Genomic DNA, 16250 nt, shown 5'->3' with positions numbered 1-16250 from the left:
TTTCGCTGGGTTTCTGAGTACTCCATGGAATACCTACGGGAGATTAGATACTCCCATCATACTTCCTAGTAAATACTCCATAGAGTACACACAAGCAAAACGAGAACTGCAGTAGGTGATCTTCTAAATACTCCAATATGCTGAAAATGGAACATAAAATTGCACGGAGTACTCGCGATTTTTGCAGGGTAGGAGAGAACCACATACTCCGGCTCTCACTGTGTTTCTGAGTACTCCATGGAATACCCTCGGTAGAGTAGATACTACTCAAAATACTCCCAAGTAAATATTCCATAGAGTATTCACAAGCAAAGCCAGAGATAGAGTAGGTAATCAAAAACGGCACACATGATCCAACGATTTGTCAGGGTAGGACATCGCCATGTAAATTGGATCACATTCTTTACGGAAGAGTAGATACTTCCAAAATATTCCCATGGAGTACTCACAAGCAAAGCGAGAGCTGGAGAAGGTGGTCGTTAAAATACTCCAATCGTCAAAAATGGAACACAAGAACCAACAATTTTGGCAGGGACAATATACATCGGAAGAATTACACCATCCACCTATTCAACTGTTCGACTGATAATACATTCGTATCTCTGTATATGTATGTATATGATTAATAAATAAATTCTACAATAATATATAAGTAACGGTATTTAAAAGGGAGAAGACACTTTAATTACATTTTCGTTTAGTATACATATTTTGTTTGCTTTTTATTAAAAAGTTTTACAGGTTAAGTTGACAAATTTCACACCTTACAAAAGGCCATACAATTATTCATTTTTTCAATCTTTGAATAAATTAAGAGTAAAAGTTTCTTAGAATGCGAATGATTGGTGTTTTCTTTAATGGAGTTGTTCATTGTAAAATTTACTATGGAGTTGTTGTTGTATTAACAGTGTTTAATGTTTAATGGCACGAATGAGGCATTTAAAATACATATACAAGTATAGTTTTGTACATATGTAGTATGTATCTATAGAAGTGCCTCTTAACGTATTTTGTTACAGTATTTGCTCATTTTGGTAGGTGCCAATATATAGAAACTAAAATATAAGTAGAAAGGTCAAACTTTATGATAAAATTTTCAAGATCTTTCTTCTTTGCTTGTTTTTAAAGTAATTATGCTTACATTGAATAATGCTACATACATAAATGTGTCGTTCGATACAAGTATACTTTTATAAAATAAATTATGAAGAAAGCAAAATTTGGAATACATTTGGGTAATTCTTTAATTTAGCTCACCACTGCTAAAACTCCACCAAAAATATCGGAAGAAGTGTCAAAAGATGCGTTTTCAATCCAGGACCACGAATCCGAAAGCGGAAATTCAAAATTGTATTTCTGTCAAAAGATATTTCCAAAAAACCGAAAATGGCACCGGAGCGCTCCGAAACCGGGGGTGGGATCCATAGTATTTTTGCGCAGAACACCTTTCTGCATTGGCGGCCTTCGGCCGCGCTTATAAAAAATTACCCTGTGTGGGTCCAACACCGGTTTGGAGACCAAAACTATATCCACGCAAAACACTTTTACCCACAGTTTTTCTTGTGGGTACAACAAAATCATCAAAATTACAACAACCACATGAAAATTTTCAATTTTGTTTGCAAATATCTCCGAAACGAAATAAAATTTTGAATTTCCGCTTTCGGATTCGTAATCCTGGGTCCAAAGCGCGTCTTTTGACACATCTCCCGATATTTTTGGTCGAGCTTTAGCAGTTGTGAGCTAAAGTAAGGAATTACCTACATTTGTTAGTTCGATTTTTTCCCGGCTTTCTTCTTTTTCAAAATTTGGACACTTGTGGAATGCTTAAATTTAATTAAAAACAAAAAAATGCGTATAAAATAAGTATATATGTATAACGATGCACTCAACAAAGTGTATATATAAATTCAAATAAAACTGTTTAAACTGTTATACGTCATTATTATACACATTTGCTTCTGCGCAGTCGTAATACATATTTATGTTGTAAGTTAACTTTTTACATGAGTCGAGTGTTGCCCAAATTAATGCCCGATTGACTGGCACCCTTTTTCGAGCCATATTGTAGTGAGATGACATTTTGTCCGGCACGCAGTTGTTCTTCGGGAAAATTGCGTACATTTTTGTCAGCCTCCTTGGGTCCGATTGATGGTTTACCAAAGTTGTGTGCCTGAAAATGTTGCATATAAAATTATTTATTAGTTAATGTAATTTTTATTTAAATTGTTTTGTTATTACCTTGCGGCATAATGATTGCAGGCAAATGACAAAAGGATTCAAATTTTGCGTTTCCCATAGATCAACACAATGGAAGGTTTCTTGTGTGGGTACGCCAAAGTTTTGAGCGCAGGCCAAGAAAACTGAAAGGGAGAGAAAACAGTTTTATATTAATCAAAGTAAAGAATAAAAGATAATTTCATATAAAAACATAAAAAGTGCACATAAGCAGTATATATAATAATACCTGTTGCAATCCTTTCTATGTTTTCTGCTTCCACTTCCGATACGATGGCAAAAATTTTGCCTTTCGCCTTCAACTGTAAGTCCTGGGGTAATGCCGCCACGGAGTCCGCCATCGCATTGAAAATCGAGTGTATTGGACTTGCAGTGGTTGTTTGTGGTAGGTTGTTTGGCCGAGTGGTCAGGAAGGATCGCAAAACGTTTGCCACGGAAAGCTGTGAGGGCTGAACTCGTTTCCTGCCACTATTGCTCCTGGGCTTTGATTTGGAAGTGGAAGGCTGGGGTGAACTTTCTCTCTCGACCGTATGTTCCATGCCTTCCCCCTGTTAATCGTCACGGACGTTGTCATCTGCTGGAATCTGCAAATTACTCACAGTCGCCCAATCCTGAATATATGGGCGAAGGAATTCCATTTGGCGCTCATACCACATTTTACTGATGGACGCACCATTTCCACTTCTATTTTTTCGCTTTCTTATATTGCGAGAGTAGCTGTAGAGGTAAATGTTTTGCCTAATTTCGGATCATTGCTCCTACTCATAATGATTAATCACCTTATTGTTACCATAAGCCTTTCCTCGGGACATATTGCTCTTCTGAAAAGCGTATCTGCCTTCTTAATATGGGACTGCATTATAGCCAACAACTCGGAAAACTTCTCTGTGGACATGCGAAAATACGTAAGAAACCTGACGCCATCCTTCTTTATCCTCGTCAAAAGAGTATGGAACTCGCCTTCTTCATACCTTGGAAAAGGATATCATGAACCCACAACCTTTTTCGCTTTCTCTGCTTCTCTTCCTGTATTTTTTCCTCCTCTTCGCATAAAAATGCAACTACCACGGCTTCAAACTAGATATCATCCATTTTACCCTATTGTCAAAAAGAGTTTCGATAAATTCATGAATAAGAACAATGAACCATCAAATATTCATTAGAACAAATAAAACTCAATCTAATACATAGATAACAACAAATAACACTTACAGATACGCCGGTTGCTTATTTGGTGGAAAATATGTACGTGGATTCGATACCTAGCATGTACAAAATTTCTGTATGAATAAAATTTCTTCGTGGGTGAGGCTTCCGATGCCTCGCTGTTTATTCGCTGTATATGGGAATTCCAGTTGGTGCTACAATATGAAATAAATAATGTATAACAGGAAATGGTAATAATAGATAAATCACCACAGTATCGCTATATTCAACTGATGCGTCATAAATTCTATCATTTTGTACATGCGCTACAAAATCACATAACAGCAAATGCATTGCAAGCATCATGGAAGACTTTCAAAGATGATTTAATACAAGCGAAATCAATTGAAGAATTTAGCGCAAGCATGCCACATATGTGAAAAGGATACTCTTTCTTTGCATGCTAAATCGTCATTGCACAGAATTTTATAATACTATTGAAAATATATTTAAAATATCGTTACGGTTTTACAATTAAGTTAGCAGTACAAAAGTTAATAATTTTTCTTGTATAATTTACTTTTTCTTTTATTTTTCAAAGTAATCTATAGTCACGCGAATTCATGAAACGCAGCGGCGATGAGCATTTCACACATTCACGCTACGAAAAACTATCCAATGATGAACAAGAATTTGATAAATATATCAAATTTACAATTTATCTAGGTTATCTAGGTTATTATTATCAGGAGGAGATTTGCCAATTGATTGCCTTTATTAATTTTAATCAGTACTATAGCGCGAGCATAGATTAGATTGATACGAATCTTTTGCTTACGCTCTCATATTTTCGCTCTCACGAAGGATTTATCTTCTAGTTGTTGCTGGCAACAATCACAGATAAATCCCTCGCGCCAGCTGAAGCGGGTGCCAGAACAAAAAATGTGCCAACCAAAACGAAAAACGTGCCAAAAATTTTGGTAAACTTTAGTTTGACCTACAACTGTAGAATAGCGTTCAAAAATTATGGAAAAAAGGATTAAAATACTTGTTTTAGTGTAAGTATTATTAGCTCGAAGGCGGAGGGTAAATATTATTTTCCATTCAAAAGTTATCACTAAAAATAGGTTTTGTAAATATGAACTTCCGATGCAACCAGTCCATTTTGATCACAGAACCTGGAACGCCAGACATGTAGGATAAGTCCTATCCATTAAATAATGTTAACTATTATATCATAGGTCCGATTTACTGCAATTTCAAAAGAATATATGGTTTTCACTGCGAGTTAAATGCGCTACAATATTTGACTAATTAATTTAATCGAAATGTAAATTTTACTTAGATTTGTTTATATTTAACTCTAACTAGTCGTATTATTGTAAAATAACTTTAAGGAAATAAATATTTTACGACTATCATTTTATTAAATGATTGAAACTATAATCGCCGAAATGTATGTCAAAAATCCGCATTTTCAGATCTATTCATTTTTGTTTGGAGTGGCATCATTGATAAATGTTATAAAAAATGTGCATTTTGACAGCGCTCTCTCGAAACAAAGAGTTGCAAATCCATTCATCTATGAGCGCGAGCACAATCGCTTAGAGCAGCGATGGACAAAACGGCTCGTATGAGCATTGTAAATTTTACCAAGTAGCGCAACTAACAGCTGATCGGTGAAAATTCGCACATTCACACGCACAGTTCTCGACTCAGTTTCAAAAAAACACTTTAGATTATTTAATTCAAATTTTAAAGTGAGATAATCCTTGCCAATTAATGTATACAGAATATATATGGCGTTTTTGTTGTTATTAAAACAATAGTTTTATTTATATTAAAGCTTTTATCATTTTTTTTTTAACTTTGAAAAAACTCCGAACACCATTCCTTCATTATATGACATTCGACTGCCTAGTCCACTGCCTTCCACTCTATTCGCAACATAACCTCTACTTAAGCTGCCAAACTATATAGTTAACAATGCGTATGAGCCTTTTGCTCATACGGGCACGCTTTGCACATTTAAGTGCTTGATGAGGGACGATCAAGTGCAGGTATGTGGGGCGAAGAACACAGGAAGAGAATAATATACAAACACACATAAGATTGATAAAGAGAGAAATTAGAGCTGCCACCGCTCTTATTATGTTCAAATTATTAAGCGTTTTAGGATAAACTAGCCTTTACCGGCGCTCGCACTAAAGGCGACAAAATGTAATGTCGATATTGTGATTCATAACTCGAACTAAATTTTCAATTGTAATTTTAAAAGTTCTTTTATGATTTAAATCATAAACAAAGCAAGTTTTAAAATTATAAAAATGGTCGCCGTAAATTAAACACACATGCAACACATGCTCCAAAAATTTTTGCAGTGTGGATTTAACGATATATGTATGTGAGCTGAAGAAATTTGAAAATTCCTCCATAATTTGAAATTTATAAATGAAAGCAGTTATGTTTATAATAAAACTGGTAAAATTAGTCGTTGTTTACGCGACTGGTACCTTTTTCTATTTGTAAACTGATACTTTTCTCTCTAGGCTCACGGCAACACTACCAACAAGTTTGAAAAGGGTTTCGTTTTCCCACGATTGTATACGAAACGTGCATTGGTACGTTTTTCTACTACAACTTCCTCTAATGCTACTACTTTAAAAATACTTTTTGCATATAATTAAATGTATGTGAAGCCTAGCTCCACTGGAGATCAGTTGCAGTTGATTTTAGTATTTAGATGCATTTTTTTTCCCTCGTTGCATTACCCGGCTTAGTAGGATAGATAAAAAAATTGATTTTTTTTACACCTAAACCTTCGACAAATAATACCGATATGTATAAACTTAGATATAATTAGTTAAAGAAACTTCTAAGTAAAACTTAGAGAGTTTTATAAAGCCCGGTTAAACTATTTCAAAAGGGCCGATTGTTTTCTCCCTTCCGAGGATTGTTTTAAGAAAGTATCGAAGTTTTACGTTGATTTCCAGACACCTTTCTTTTTGCCGTCGAGTTTTGCTGGATGTTTTGAAGTTTTGTATAAAAAAAGAAAAAGGGGGAATCAATGCTCATTTTGAAATCCTTCGATGAGTTAAATTGGCTAAACTCAGAATCTTGTGACTTTTCCAAGTAAGGCTGTGAGATTTTCGTAAACAATTTTCGAACCGGAATATTTTTTTCTTTCCAACAACGGTTTTGGGAAGGTTCCGAAATCTAGCGATTTGTTAACGCTTTTAATGTTCTTAAAGCTTGGCTGTAAGAGATCCGTAGGACTTTTTTAAATGCATCGATAAGCTGATTTAGCAAAACTCAAAGCTTCATGAATTTTCTAAGTAAAACTGCGAGATTTTCGTAAAATTTTTTTTCTTCCAAGCTTTAGATTTTCGGTAATGGCTTCGACATGGTTTGACGATTTTCCTTTTCTGAAATTTAATGAAGTGTTTTTTTGAACACTTTCGAACTTCCACCAAAAATAAATGAGGGGAGATAATAACCGGAAGCTTTTGTATTAGTTTTCAATGATATTTTCGTACCCACGGCTGTAAACAATTCAACTTTCTTTCTATTCAATTTAATGAATTTATAATAAATTTTTGAAATAACACCATTTAAAATATACATAAATGTATGTACATGCAAAATCGTAAAAATGGAAGTACATAAAAATATATATGAACTGCAATTAGTTTTTTTTTCCGGATAAAATTTATTCTTCATACACAACGTACGTATATGACGCCTAGGGCGTGTTCATTTAAATATACTTAAACTATAAGGAAGCGCACTTTTGAAAGGCGAACACTATTGCCGTTGACGGCCAATAAGTATTGAACTTTTTCCGCTATCTGGTTATGAAAATATAAGCGTAAATATTTTCGGTGATTTTGAAAATCTCGGATTATTAAATTTTAAACCAAAGTCAATATAATTAAAGAATGGATGTCAAACGCTGAAGCATGATAATTATATTAGTACGTAAATATACATGAACTTTAAACGTAACTTAGGAATAAAAAGAGTAGCTAAATGCTGTAAAAAAGCGTAAGGAACGCTGATGAGCTTAAAATCTATAGCACTTGCGTTATACTCATATAGACCGATATGCATACATACATGAAATTACACACCTATAAAACTGCCTTTGTTCACATGCATTCATTCATACAAACCTTATTATACAATTCAAAGATAGGATATTTCCGCGTAATTCTTCAACTAAAAATGTTGCTTTAGCTGTTATGTTACAACATTCAAAACTGATTATGGAAAATTAATTTGTACATTTTTTTTGTTATCGATAGCTTTTAGTTTTTTTTTTTGGGAATATATATTATTACCTAACGTTTTAAGTGGATCCAAGTTAGGTTTAAATTTAATTAAAAGAAAGGAATACAAATAACTTATAGAAAAAAAAACTGAATTATGATGAAGAATCATAAGTTAACTTGAAAACATTATTAGAAAGAAATATACGATAAAATAATGATAAAAATAAAATAATAAATAAAAATAAAAACAAAAATAAAACAAAAAAGAAAAAAAAGTTTTCAAAGAAAAGGTTTAAATATATTAATAAAAATAGAAATACTTCACCTTAAAATTGAAACCAGAGATTTTCTAGCTTCAGCACAGTTAGGTACAGCTCATACATACAATTTCAAAAAAGTATGCACATATTTTTCGCTTTTAATCCTTATTATATATAACTATTATTTAATAGGGTAAGATATTTGGTTTCATTTATATCGGTATATATACAAATTTTATTATCTATTTTTGGCTGAGGGGAAAAATGTAAATGCAAGCGTTGGAGGAGAAGCAAAGAAGAAGAGAAAAACAAAATTTTTAACTTTTAGCGATTGTCGTTTTGAATGACTAATTCGTAAAGTCATGAATAGTTTGTTTTGAGATTACGACAATTTTTTTTAAAACAACTTTGTTTTATAAAAGCTGAAACCGTAACAGAAAAAAAACCTTATAATTAAACACTTTAGCACACGTTTTTCTCTTTTTGTTTTACAATTAAACTTGCATTTGTAACTAGATACATTTCATATGACTACGTCAAAACTTACACTAATAAAAAAAAAAAAAAATTATAAAGTTAGTTAGTCTTAACCTCAGAAGTGTACCTAGTATGGATTAAGTATATATATTGCCTAAGTTTTCATTGAAATGAATTGTCAATAAATTTTGTATTTAAAATGGGAATGCTGACTTCCTTACTTATTTAGAAGGCACTTAGGAAACAGGTAAGGGGCCACCGAAAATTTAGGTGCGTCGGTGGCCATGGTTTTGAGGGTGGGATCAGCACCGGGCGTCGCAACAACACCCGCGGCGCCCCCATGTATATTCGGCCCTTTCTTCTTTTTCTTTAATTTTCAGCATTTTTTTTATTCTTTGATTTTCAGCCATAGTAACCGGTCAATTCCGGTTCGGTTAGTTCTGATTCTTTCGCGTTCTGATTTTTTTTGAATTTTGAATTGAATTTAATGGTCTGTCCGTGACATCCGGTTCGGTCGGATGTTGTTTTAATTTGAATTTCCAGCGTTTTGAATTAGTTCTGCGCTTTTTGGACGGTTATTTCAAAGGCATGATATAACCTTCTTTTCTGTTTTGGCGCAGGGCAGCAAGGTTGGCAAGAACCCAACCCAGCCGACATGACTATCCACAGAGCACCCCCAGATCATGCCGACTGCCTTCCTTGCTGCTCCCGTAGAAGATGCGATTCCATAACAATACTTTCGCCGCTACAAAGTGAACCTTTCATCTCTAACATGAAAGAAAAGTAAGATAATATATGCAAGTTATTTAATAAAGTCCCTTCTACATGTTTGGTTTTTTAGTTTAAGTGACACCTTTGGAGCGAAAAGCCAATACTTGGGACGGAAAAACTGCAGCACACAAACGGATATACATGATCTTCAACAAATAAGCTGTGAAACCCAGACGCAGTAAGTTCCCGTAGTTTATTCACTTCTTTACATTTTAGTCTTTCTAATACCTCATATAAATTTAAATTATTTAGTGAAATATTACTCCAGTGCGCAATGGAGTCAGAAATTACCCGCTTGAGGGAGGAAAATCTTAAGCTACGTGAGGAGAATGAAAAATTGAAAAGAAATATTGCCAACACCGCCATCGTAATGTCTGCCATGGCATCTGTTTTTACAGAAGGACAGATGCAGAAGATGTTACTACGTGGTAAGTTTTTTCCGTTACCTTGTATTGTATATATACTTATTCGCATGCGTAGAACTTAGGAGTAAAGTACCATAACTTTTATTTGTGCATAGAACTTGGGATTGGGCTTAACACCATTTATGTATTCAACATTACAAATTAAAACAAAATAGTTACCGATGCCCAAACAATATGTAGTTTTCGATGCATACGGTCACGGCAAACACCTTTTCTTTAACTTGAGTAGTGTAATTATTTAGCTGTAGTAGCTCCACGAGTCCTAAGACAGTAATCTGTTAGCTCGCCCACATAACCATGTTTTACTTTGTGTATGTATATCTCTATAAAAAAAAATAGGTTTCTGTACTCGAGAGTTAAGCTTACATAGATTCATTGTTTGAGCTACTCACGAATTCTATTTGCGATCTAATTCCTGACCGATTCCAGAACTTCCAAAAATTCTTGCTTATTGTTATTCATTTGCATAATAAAATAAAAAAAAGTGTATGTTCGGTTGCAACCGAACATGATATACTCAGCTGTAGGTTTTCGAAAAGTCCTCTCCCTCGGTTCAAAGGTTAGAATAAGTCACCACAGGTTAAGTTTCCAAAGGAGGAGAAAATGTATGGTGTCCAAACGTGCCTGTGTGTGAAGGTATATTGCATATCTCATTAGACCTTATGCGCAACATACGTGAACTTTCGGTCAAGAAAAAGTGTGTGTATTGGCATTCGATGAGATGAAAGTGGCTGAAGTGTATGAGTACGAATCCAATGGAGACTTCGTGTGGCAACCGGCGAAGCTTGTCCAAGTGGTAATGGCACGGGGGTTGTATAAGAGCTGGAAACAAGAAGTCTTTTATGATTTCCATTGCAAGATCGATGCTAAAGTTTTCAAAAGTATAATATTATCGGTATAGGGCGCTGGCTTTCCCGTCGCGGCAACAGTTTGTGATATGGGAACGTCAAACTAAAGTTTGTGGAGGAACCTTGGTGCTACTATAGGTAAAAGTCTCGTTTCAAAAATTTAAAGTTCCTTCCTGCTACATCATAGCATTTGTAGATCGACCATGGTTTCCTAACCCAGAGTACGCAGAAGAAAAAATTTTCACCTTTGCTGACGCTTCATATTTATTAAAACTAATAAGGAATCATTATATCCAAACCGGCCTGAAATGGAACGGAAAAATTATTAACACTCATGCTATAGTAGATGTGATGAAGCATACCTCTCAAAGTGATGTGTTTATAATATATAAATTAGGCAAACGAAAAATAAAGCTAGCGGCAGAGTTATTCTCCAGCACTACCGCAAACGCCATACGGCGCTGCCATCAGCTAGGTATGGACGTTTGCAATGCGGTTGATACAGCGGATTTAATCCAGCTACTGAATGATTGGTTCGATGTGGTTAATTCATCTGTAGAGAACTACCACTACCCGGGAAAAGTAAAATATTTAATAAATACATTACAAACCGGATACAAAAAGTTTTTCTTAAAGGAGCCATTTGGCCTCAACCTCCAGCAGCAGAAAGCAATCCTACAAAGGGTGGATAAATTTATGTCAAAGAAGGAAAGGCACACACTAAAAAAACCGACATAGAAATATTTCAGAAGGGTGTGTTGATGATCACTAGAGCTCTGCCAATGTTGTACGAATATCTGCAATCAAAGTATAATTTCAAATATATTGCGACTCGCCGTCTAAATCAAGATTTACTTGAACACTTTTTCGGGACGATTCGTAGTAATGGGGGTCATAATTATCACCCTACACCGAAAGATTTCCGATATAGGCTTCGTAAATATATACTGGGTAATAGTTCGTGCTGATTGAACCATATTTAATTTTCACTACTTAAATATTCTTACAGCAAGAAATACTAAAAATGTAGATAACACTGGAAATGTACAGCAAGACTCAACAGAATTGCTTAATACATCGAACCCTGACGATTTCTCCCGATTGAGCCAAACCCTAACGAGCCCAATGAAGCGGAAGGTGCAGACCATGAAGTTGTTGACGCGCTAAGCGGTATTAATATACACTGCGATATTGGCGTTCTGCAAGGAGACGCATTAGCGTACTTGGCGGGATATATAATCCGAAAGCAGAATCTCAACCAATATGAGGATACAAATACCACGGTATATCCTTATACCGATCTTGTGTCAAAGGGTCTTTTGAAGAAACCTTCGTTTCACTTCATGAATGGCATAAATAGATTAGAAGCTGTATTTGACAACGTGAACTCAACTGAAATCGCATGTTTCAAAAATTTGAAACAGTACTTGATTGACCAGAGCACATATGTTAACCTTCCAGAAAATGTAAAAAGATTTTTTTTCAAGTGCCGCATCTTTTTCCGAATACGGCATTTGAATAACCGCTTGAAGGTAGAGAAAGCAAAGTCGCGAGTAATGCGAAGCAAAAAAATGAGTAAAGTAACTCTATAATCTGGTAAAAGAAAGATTTAGAACTATCAAATAAAAATTATATCTTTATTTCAGCACAACCCTGACGATACGAAAAACGGCCCATATCAGGGCTACCACTAATCAACAAAGAGAAAAAATTGCTAATCAATTATACCTACGCAAAACGGCCCTTATCAAGGCCACCAAGAGAAAAATTTGCTAGACAATTATATTTTATATATTATAAATTTACTTTTGGATTATTTATATCCTCCATATTATTAAAATTATGGTTATTTTCAAGGCAATACATAGAAAAAAGGGGATGACAAGAAAACAAAACCGGAGTATAACCGATACGGAAACACTCCAAACCGAACTTTTGCCATAGCAGGTACCGATAGCAGATCCGGCCCAAAACCGAAATTGATACAAAAGCCTCCTGGTTGTTAGAGCAAATACGAATTTAATTTGTTGTGAAAATTTCATATTTCGCAGTTTTTTCAAACATTTTACGAATTAATACATTAAAAATTCTTTCTGTGAAATGAAATTGTGATATTTTAAATTTATTGTGAAATCAAAAAGTATGTAAACATATTAATAATAAATATCAATCTAATGTTTACACGGAAATGAGTTTTAGTCTCAGAAAAACATTTTGTGAGGAAGCTCCAAATTGATTACACAAACAAAAAATAATGGAAAGGAAAACATACCCTACTATATAGTAAGCTTGCATTTTCATTAATCTTCATACTACATGCATATTATACATATGTATGTACATATTTTTGTTGCATTAAAATACATCGAACAATTTGTAAAAGATCTTTGATTTAACATTCATATATATACTAAAATAATTAAATGATAAATTTTTTAAGAAGTAGTCCCTAAAATATCAACAAACTAAATATATTTAGCGTGTATATAATCTTCCAAATGCTTCACGTTGCCCCATTGCCGCATATAGACCCGGTAACAAGCACCATTTACCATAATTAAATGCGTTAAATTATTAATGAATAGTAAAATTAGATACATGCATACATATACATAAAAACATATTGTATAGACAATAATATATACATACATAGTAGCATTAAAAATTCGAGTTTTTAAAAAGTAAATTCAGCGTTTACATTTGAGACATTTAAAATAACCATTTTGTACTATTAAATTTTTTTTTGAAGCTCTAAGCCAGGGATGGGCCTATTTTCGGCTCCGAAATCAGTTTCAGTGCCAGCGAGTGCTAGGTGAGACATATGTGTGTTTTGGGGTGTGAGGGGAGTAAAAAAATACATTGGAAATATAGTATGCTTCCTCTCAAACGATATTCATCGCAAGAAGCATTGTCTACTGTATAGTTTGGCAGCTTAAGTAGAGGTTATGTTGCGAATAGAGTGGAAGGCAGTGGACTAGGCAGTCGAATGTCATATAATGAAGGAATGGTGTTCGGAGATTTTTCAAAGTTAAAAAAAAAAATTATAAAAGCTTTAATATAAATAAAACTATTGTTTTAATAACAACAAAAACGCCATATATATTCTGTATACATAAATTTGTAAGCATTATCTCACTTTAAAATTTGAATTAAATAATCTAAAGTTTTGTTTTGAAACTGAGTCGAGAACTGTGCGTGTGAATGTGCGAATTTTCACCGATCAGCTGTTAGTTGCGCTACTTGGTAAAATTTACAATGGCAAGAAGTTTGCGGAAACACTAAAAAACTGAAATGAAAATATTCTCTCTCAATCTCGAAAACCAATTCCCAAACTGTGTTGCAATAGTACGAAAACAAAAAACATACATTTTTTGGCAATAAATACGAAATATGAAAAACGGAATAACCATAGACTGAAGTCGACTTTATGTTAAGCAGCGCATTATTGACATTCATTTCGCCTTCACATACATTTAATTATATGCAAAAAGTATTTTTAAAGTAGTAGCATTAGAGGAAGTTGTAGTAGAAAAATGTGCCAATGCACGTTTCGTATAAAATCGTGGGAAAACGAAACCCTTTTCAAACTTGTTGGTAGTGTTGCCGTGAGCCTAGAGAGAAAAGTATCAGTTTACAAATAGAAAAAGGTACCAGTCGCATAAACAACGACTAATTTTACCAGTTTTATTATAAACATAACTTTCATTTATAAATTTCAAATTATGGAGGAATTTTCAAATTTCTTCAGCTCACATACATATATCGTTAAATCCACACTGCAAAAATTATTGGAGCATGTGTTACATGTGTGTTTAATTATGGCGACCATTTTTATAATTTTAAACCTTGCTTTGTTTATGATTTGAATCATAAAGGAACTTTTAAAATTACAACTGAAAATTTAGTTCGAGTTGTGAATCACAAAAGCGACATTACATATTTGTGGCCTTTAGTGCGAGCGCCGGTAAAGGCTAGTTTATCCTAAAACGCTTAATAATTTGAACATAACAAGAGCGGTGGCAGCTCTAATTTCTCTCTTTATCAATCTTATGTGTGTTCGTATATTATTCTCTTCCTGTGTTCTTCGCCCCATATACCTGCACTTGATCGTCCCTCACCTAGCACTTAATTGTGCAAAGCGGCTTGTATGAACAAAAGGCTCATACGAGCCATTTTGCCCATCGCTGCTCTAAGCGATTGTGCTCGCGCTATAGTACTGATTAAAGTTAAGAAAGGCAATCAATTGGCCAATCTCCCCTGATAATCATGACGTACAATTTTTTTACCTAGATAAATTGTAAATTTGATAAATTTATCAAATTCTTGTTCATCATTGGATAGTTTTTCGTAGCGTGAATGTGTGAAATGCTCATTGCCGTTGCGTTTCTTCAATTCGCGTGACTATAGATTACTTTGAAAAATAAAAGAAAAAGTAAATTATACAAGAAAAATTATTAACTTTTATACTGCTAACTTACTTGTAAAACCGTAACGATATTTTAAATATATTCTCAATAGTATTATAAAACTCTGCGCTATGACGATGTAGCATGCAAAGAAAGAGTATCCTTTTCACATACGTGGTATGCTTGCGCTAAATATCTTCAATTGATTTCGCTTGTAATAAATCATCTTTGAAAGTCTTACATGATGCTTGCAATGCATTTGCTGTTATGTGATTTTGTAGCGTATGTACAAAATGATAGAATCTATGACGCATCAGTTGAATATGGCGATACTGTGGTGATTTGAGTATGGCCTTGCCTTGTTTTTTCACAGCCTTCTTAAGGATTTGATAAGATTTCATAATCGAACCAAACTCGCCATCCATCAAAAAGAAATAATGTCTCAAACTACGCAAATGATCAATTAATTGCAGCTCTTCGAGAAACAGGCGCATCACTTCATTGTTAACCAAGCCCAAATGTGTAATCGGTAGTATTACAGATTTTTGCAGGAATTCCGTGAGCGTTATAACGCTCATGCTATTCACTTTTAATTGTTGTAAAGATTCGCGTGATTTTTTTGCTGCAACAATCATTGGTGTGTGCGACATATTCAAACGTATGTAAGGATATGTATGTATATATGTATATCCAAATTGAGATTGAGATGCACGCTATCAGCGAGCGCCGGTTTATTGTATTCAGCGAATAAATCATTTTGCAAGTCTGTAAGTTCGCTTTCAGGTAACGTATTGAGATTTATATCAGGTTGAATGATTTTAGTATTGCCACTTGAGCTAAATGTGCCATATTTGTGTGCAAGTACGCGCATCTTGTTGCGTTGTGCCTCAGTGAGCTCTGCAAAGTAAGAAAAAAGGATGTAAGGTATGTGGGCGATAAAAAAGAACGCAAATGCAAACACTTACGCTTCTCTTTTGTAACTGCAGCGGGGAAAACTATGATTATAGGTGCTGGAGCAATAGCAAATGTTGTGCTACTTATATTTGAAGTCAATGTTTGTGCGTGTAGCTGCATTAATAGTCATTGTGGTGCTACTGATATTTTTCGTCATTACACCTGTGGGCGGTTCATTTGAATTAAGCACGTCAGAGGCGCTGCGTTTTAAAAATGGGGTTTTGGATGCTTTCGCTAACAGCCTTGTACTGCTATCTGAACGCGCTTGCAGCAGGCTCTTCAAATAAAAAACAACATGTCCTATCCGATTCTGGCTACATTGGCTCATTAACTTGCTTAGCTGCTGTCGTTTGGTCACAAATTGCTTGAAACTCATTTTAATTCTCCTCGAATTTTTGCACAAATTCATCTGCATCTGCAAAATGACAAAAAGTGAATAAAACAAGACAAGGTA

General features: G+C 34.4%; 2 protein-coding genes across 10 annotated transcripts; both read right to left on the bottom strand.

Moving 5' to 3' along the window:
- Nucleotides 1-680: 680 nt before the first annotated feature.
- On the bottom strand, nucleotides 681-4167 carry LOC137250074 (transgelin-3-like). Of its 9 annotated transcripts, none has more exons than XM_067782326.1 (6): nucleotides 4100-4167; nucleotides 3451-3599; nucleotides 3018-3336; nucleotides 2468-2955; nucleotides 2242-2363; nucleotides 681-2173 (listed from the first exon to the last, which is right to left on the bottom strand). In XM_067782326.1, the coding sequence occupies exons 4-6, from the start codon at nucleotides 2775-2777 to the stop codon at nucleotides 2003-2005; spliced, it is 603 nt and encodes a 200-aa protein (XP_067638427.1). In that variant the 5' UTR covers nucleotides 2778-2955; nucleotides 3018-3336; nucleotides 3451-3599; nucleotides 4100-4167; the 3' UTR covers nucleotides 681-2002. The 9 variants fall into 9 exon arrangements, with proteins under 9 accessions (XP_067638427.1, XP_067638420.1, XP_067638421.1 ...); XM_067782319.1 differs by having other exon boundaries at nucleotides 3655-4160; XM_067782320.1 differs by having other exon boundaries at nucleotides 3658-4160.
- Nucleotides 4168-13860: 9693 nt separating this feature from the next.
- LOC137248080 (uncharacterized) lies at nucleotides 13861-15903 on the bottom strand. The gene is made up of 3 exons (XM_067778960.1): nucleotides 15808-15903; nucleotides 14915-15739; nucleotides 13861-14847 (listed from the first exon to the last, which is right to left on the bottom strand). The coding sequence occupies exon 2, from the start codon at nucleotides 15490-15492 to the stop codon at nucleotides 15031-15033; it is 462 nt and encodes a 153-aa protein (XP_067635061.1). The 5' UTR covers nucleotides 15493-15739; nucleotides 15808-15903; the 3' UTR covers nucleotides 13861-14847; nucleotides 14915-15030.
- Between the last annotated feature and the right edge of the window lie 347 nt (nucleotides 15904-16250).

This window comes from Eurosta solidaginis, chromosome 4 (assembly GCF_040869045.1).
Source record: "Eurosta solidaginis isolate ZX-2024a chromosome 4, ASM4086904v1, whole genome shotgun sequence".
Taxonomy (NCBI): Eukaryota; Metazoa; Arthropoda; class Insecta; order Diptera; family Tephritidae; genus Eurosta; species Eurosta solidaginis.
Note: the sequence above shows the minus strand (reverse complement) of the source record. Positions and strands in the feature narration are given on the sequence as shown.